The sequence below is a fragment of the Nannochloropsis gaditana genome (genome assembly GCF_000240725.1).
Source record: "Nannochloropsis gaditana CCMP526 unplaced genomic scaffold scaffold1147, whole genome shotgun sequence".
NCBI classification, from domain to species: domain Eukaryota; class Eustigmatophyceae; order Eustigmatales; family Monodopsidaceae; genus Microchloropsis; species Microchloropsis gaditana.
Genome location: NW_005802806.1, coordinates 1 through 6,005, shown reverse-complemented (window position 1 = coordinate 6,005; position 6,005 = coordinate 1). Strand labels below are relative to the sequence as shown.

General features: G+C 51.4%; 2 protein-coding genes across 2 annotated transcripts; both read right to left on the bottom strand.

The window, feature by feature from the left end:
- Positions 1-148: 148 nt before the first annotated feature.
- Positions 149-3,321, bottom strand: NGA_0723500 (subtilisin-like serine peptidase; the record flags this gene model as incomplete). The annotated part of the gene is made up of 2 exons (XM_005852483.1): positions 149-166; positions 286-3,321. 2 exons carry the CDS (start codon positions 3,319-3,321, stop codon positions 149-151), a joined length of 3,054 nt encoding a protein of 1,017 aa, XP_005852545.1.
- Positions 3,322-4,885: 1,564 nt separating this feature from the next.
- NGA_0723600 (uncharacterized protein) lies at positions 4,886-5,997 on the bottom strand (the record flags this gene model as incomplete). Its single annotated transcript, XM_005852484.1, has 3 exons — positions 4,886-4,924; positions 5,524-5,577; positions 5,734-5,997. Coding segments are annotated over 3 exons (357 nt in total), but the record flags the coding sequence as incomplete, so codon positions are not given.
- Between the last annotated feature and the right edge of the window lie 8 nt (positions 5,998-6,005).

The window sequence follows — 6,005 nt, the reverse complement described above, 5'->3', positions numbered from 1 at the left end:
TACGTTGCAGTTGTTGAGCGTGTAAGCACCGTTACTGCGTGTCGATCGAGGATACTGGCAGTACCAGGCCCCGCGTCCAGCTGGCACAGGCGACGGAGCTGCAGGGGCCGGGGCCGGAGGGTTCGGAGCAGGCGCCCCTGCGCATTCCTCAGGCCGCGCTGCAGTGCTGCATGCGACGCCATTTGCCTGAGCTGCCGATGCTTCCTCGTCATTGCAAACAGACCCAACTGTAAGAGGAGGGCAACATACAGGGTTCTTTAGAAAGCCACTGTCGTCGCAACTTACGAGGCAGTTTCTAATGGTCTGAGCATCGTTGCTGCGAGTTGATCGAGGAAACTGACAGTACCAGTCCCCCGTGACAGGCTTCGTTGGAGATCTTATCGGGGCTTCCGTCGGAGACCTTGTCGGGCGCCTTGTCGGGGCTTTCGTCGGTGGTACTACAGGGACCGGCGCCGGACATTCGATGGGCCGAGTTGCCGCATCACATTCCAGACCAACGGCAGCAGCAGCGGCGATTTCTTGGGCACTGCACACGCTCCCAGCTGATGCGTCGCAACACACAGGCTCCTTCAGAAAGCCGTTGTTATCGCAACTCTGATCGCAGTTCTCGGTAGTAAACACCTCCCCAGCACGGGACGATCGAGGAGACTGACAGTACCATGCCCCCGACACAAAGTTCCCGGAAGCCGCCAAAGCGTATCGCTGCTCGGGCCGAGTGGCAACAGACGTCGCGGTCACTGTCACGGTCAAGGTGTCACCCGGCGTGGGCGAGTACAGTGCGACTTTTTCGACCGTATTCACGTTGTCCGCATTCGTTCGACCGTTGGGAAAGTAGGACGAGCCTTCTTTCTGACTGTATACCATAAGATCCAGGTCATGCAACACAGTCGTCGCAGAGCTAGCTGTTGTGTCAGGATCGATCCACACCAACGTGATCTTGACCGGACTCTTTCCTGTGGCGGGGATGCTAAACTTGTACACGTGCTTTTCTTCCTCCTTGATACTGGCTCCATTCACAACGTACAGGTTCGGCGTGGTAGTCGCCCCCAGGCTCTTGATAGGCAGCACGTCGGCGAGCTTGATCCGTCCATGGCCCTGATACACATCAGGTGGCAATCCAAGTGGCAGTAGCGTCCCGTTGTTGAAATCAAACGCTGCCATAGGCACTGCAGAATTGATCAGCATCGCCTTGAGCAGAGCACCTGTTGGAACAAAACCATCGGCGGCTCTTTTCACTCCGCGCGGGTACCATCCCTCCACGAAATACTGCCGGACCATCGCGGCGGATCCCGCTGCTACAGGACAGGCCATGGACGTGCCCTGCTTGATAGTGACTCCGCAGGTTGCTCCCGACGCAGCCGAGACTAGCCGGCGTCCGGGAGTAACAATGTCTGGCTTGATGCGGCCATCTTTTGTTGGACCCCAGGATGAGAAGTAGGCTACATGAGTGGGATCCAAGTCGGCGTATCGATTACTCAAAGAGGCTCCCACTGACAAGACGTTCTTGGATAGGGCAGGGCTTGCGACACCACCAATGCCTTCGCGTCCTTTATTGCCTCCTGACACGAGCACCAGAGTGTCATCGTACTCATACATGAACTTGTCGATCTCTGTGTCTGCCGATGTATAAAACTTGGCTGACGGTGTGCCCCAAGAGTTACTGAAAATCCTCGCTCCCGCAGCGTATCCCGGCGGGAAAAGGCGCGTCGCGAAGTTGGACGGCAAAGTCAGACCCCCAGAGCTGAAACCCATGTCAAAAAATGCCAGCTTCGCGCCGCGCGCCACTCCTTCGTAGGATGACATGTCCATGGACGTATCCAAACTGACTCCTGCCATAGTTCCCGCCACGTGGGTCCCATGACCATTTTCCACGTCTGTGCTGTCCGCCCATTGCACGTACTGGACAATCTTTCGTCTGCTCGAGTCGAAAGCAGCCTCGCTTATGGTAGTCGTCGGTAGAGGACCTTTGGCATCGCTGAAGAAACAACTGTTCTGATCGACGCCCGTGTCGACGACCTGCACCACCTGATTTGTACCGTCCAGACCCACGTCGTAGAGCGGGAAAGAGCTGGTAGCTTGGTTGTACTGTCCATCGTCACCTGACTGCGTTAGATGAGCAGCCGCGGCATTGTACAGAACAACAGAGGAATACTCCTCAACGTACAGCACGGCCGGGTCGCTGCTCACAAATGCCAACAAGGCCAAAAGGCATGCAGACTGATCAGATATGGTGCTGTTGGAGTCGTATGCTTGCTCAAGTCTTCTCTTTCCGTCTGCTTTCAAGGCCAGGTTGTCGAAGCCGCTGAGTCGCAGATAAGGATACTGGATAGACGCCCCCACGTTTGAGAAATCGCAGGAAAGATCACCTTCAAGCACCGGATTGATATGCTGCGACCATTGTCTTGCACTATTTCTCCTCAAAAGCTTGTCGCTGTCGTCCCCGGCAGAAGGCTGGCTCGTGTCCTCATTTTCATCCCCACCCAACCCAGTACCGAGCCGCCGCTGCCGCAAGCGCTCACGCTTTTGTCGACGTCGACTTTGTTGGGCAGCCGCAGCGGTAGAGTTACTTGCGGTCTCGACAGCGGTCCACTCGAAGTCCTCCTCCACCGCCTCTACAAAGGTGCCCGACTGCAAGCTGGTTACGATGCGTTGAAGAACTTTCATCAGACCCGACTCATCGTGCTCGAGACCAGGACTCACGACAAGTCGAAGCCTGGGAGCTGAGCGTTTCCAAAAAGAACCATCAATGATGCGACGCAGAATATCCTTTGAGATCTTCATGACGGAGGGCACGGGAGCACCATAGGTCACTTGAGGCAGGGTGGCTGTCAAGTTTAGGACGCGGCGTGCGGTCGAATGCACGATCTGACACGTCAAGGTCGCGTTCGCAAAAAGCGGGAGCACGAACGTCTCATTGAATGCGTTCATCATCTCACTGTACCCTCTGTGCCCGTTCGTGGCGCACAGAAAGAAAGGGGCCGGGTCACTCAGATTTAAAAAGCGGTTCCACTGAAAGTCTGTCACAAGCTGCACATCTTCACGTTCAGGAAGCTCTCCTTCGACATCCGCACTAAATATTTCAGCCATGAAAACAGTATCAGGAGGGCACAACGTGATGTTAGGAGAAGAGCCTTCGATGGCGTCCACCACAGAAGCGCCTGAATCGTCGTCGCCCGATGATGGCACAGGAAAGATCATCTGATCAACATCGGACTCGGCATTCTCGCTGTACGCACAGAGTGTGTTTTGCACAAGGAAGCCTGCCACAGCGATGAGAAGGAAGAAGTGTCTAAGATCACCGCAAAACCCCTTCCGGCCCATGTTAAGTATGCTAACGCGCCGGGGACGAATATGACAATTTACGGTGTCCACTAGCGTATCGGAGTTTAATGACTGTGTATGTGGTTTCAAATGTTGTCATCAAATGATAGGGAAGTTTTTGGCTCGTACTTTTCGATTGGATGCTCACGTGGTGTCGAGCCTGGTAGGAGCGAACGCACACACAGCAACGCACATATGGCCCATTTTTAGTCAACGGCTAAACTGCCAAATCATGTCGCATGTCAGGTTGGCAACGGCTTGGGCTCTTTAAGCTGATTTACAGGCCGAAAGATAACGAAGACCATATAATTCATGGACTGAGACCTGCTGAATTTTGGCTTAAATTCTCAATCGATCCTCCTCGTCCTCTCTCTGCCTTTGCCAATGCCGAGACCCGATGTGCGTGGTGCAAGAGTCTGCTCTGCTTTATGCGGCCAAAACAGTAGTCGCGTCACGCTTCAAAATATTGGCACTTCGCATTAGATACTCGTAGCTAATACCCTAATCTCACCGATTCTGCCTCGCACTATCTCAGCAACATGCAAGGGCTCCACCTTTTTTGCCAAGGCCCAGATCCTTGAGATTCCTCTGTCTCCCACGTTGAAACATTTAGCGAGGACGTACGTTTCTTGCAGTGCGGTAATGCCTAACAGGGTCATTGGTGAGACTTTATTCATGAATGACGCTTGAGCTAGTAGGATGAACCGACAAACTATGTGAGAAATCGATTTGAAATCGGAAAATGCGTTTGTGACACTCTAAAATGCGTTTTGCCTGGAGCTTCGCCCCAAAGCCCGCGAGGGGGCAGGGCACCCCTAGTCCCCCCTTTGCCGTAGGCCCCCTTTCGACCCCTTCAGTTTAGACAAGCCCGCTCCTGCGTTGCGGGCGCAGTCTCATGCATGACTCATGTCTGACCATTGATTCATTGGCCGCCATTCATGAACGACCAAGTATTAGTAGGGGTGACGGCCCTATTTTCCTGCTCGAGTGGTGCATACATCCCCCTCTTCCGCGTGGCGCGGTGACAGATACCACCGACCCAACCCCTCACTTTCTCTTTCTTTGAGAAAGAAAAAGTACCCGAATGATACTTGATCGACATTTTGCATATACCAAGGCTGGTATGCGCTGACCAATAAGCGGCTGCTGATCAGCAGTATTTCATTCACCAAGAAAGACTCATGACGGCGCTCGAATTTTGGCATCTTATCTCAAATTCGAACCTTTAAAATGCTATTACCTTGCCTTAAATTGATATGGTAAGTGATTTCATGGATAACCTAGTATGCATGGTAAATTGTGCATAGTGAAGACGCTTCATTTCGCCTGGATAGGAATTTCTAAAGCGAAGTAGTAAAAAAGATACAGTACCACGGACAGCGGAGACCAGATTTTTGGAAAACATCTACAAAATCAACTTTCAAACGCATCAGTGTTTTTAAAAGAAATAAAAATACCGACAATATTGTATCTCTTCAGTATTTGCAGGTGCTGAAAGGTCATGATCAAGAACACTTGCGCTACTTGCGTTGTGACCAACTGAACGCTTACTGAGCCGAGCAATCATTGCTGCTCCTCTACGAATCGTGAATAGCTGTGTAAGCTAAATGTATGAGAAGGTTGAGGGCATGCGATGGTTCTTGTGAATTGCGAGAGGAAAACCCCTGCACTGGTCATGATACCATCTTGCAGAATCTTGCTTAAATGATTTCTTTTGTGTTGTCTCATTCGTTTAAAGCATTAAATATGCATGATATTGCGTGAGGAAATGCAAGTGTCTCTCTGGGTTAACATTCTGCCTAAATGGCCAATTGACTCGTGACGTGATTTATGTTCTATTCTTATGTAGCGACAGGCTCCCCCATGCATGGTAAACAAATTTTTTTGGGATGATCACTCCACCTTCAAAAGCCATGTACATGTCTTGTCTTTCAATGTCTCGTGATGGATAAGTCTTTTCTGGATGACCTCCACATATATAACGACTGTTTGCACTATTCAGTACATCCTACGCCTCCTCTCTATTCGTTAATTCTTGAGTGAATGTGATACTATAAATATGCATCTTCTTCGCTGTCTTTAACGGCCGTGACGGGCACGTTCTAAAAGCCTGGGGAAACGCTTCGCCTGTATTGTGGAAGGAAATAGGTCCATTGAAGTCAGCTCTTATCACCCACGCCTTTGGCTACAATGGGTACTTACCAGGCTTCTTTGCGTCCCTCCACGATGCTCTTGGGGAGACTCGTCATCTGGTTCCTGGTTGTTTTGTAACCATAAGCGATGGCTACGTGAGTCGTGGTACATATCCGAGTACACAAACATCCATGAATGCGCGTCGTAAAATCATCCGAGAAACTACCTTCACACATCATTTGTCGTCATTCATCATATGATGAATGCAAGAAACTTTACCTCGTGTGGAGTGATTACAATTTGAGGAGTTGGACTTGTGATGGCTGGCACGTCTGGGCTCTCTGCGTCTAAAGATTCAGTGCAACTTGGCTTTCCTGCCGCGGCGCATACTGCTCCGGCGCGGACAGACTCGTCGGCTTCAGCATCATTGCACACGCCCCCTGCTGACGCCAGGCAACAGATCGGGTTCTTCTTGAAATTGCTCCCGTCACACTTTACGTTGCAGTTGTTGAGCGTGTAAGCACCGTTACTGCGTGTCGATCGAGGATACT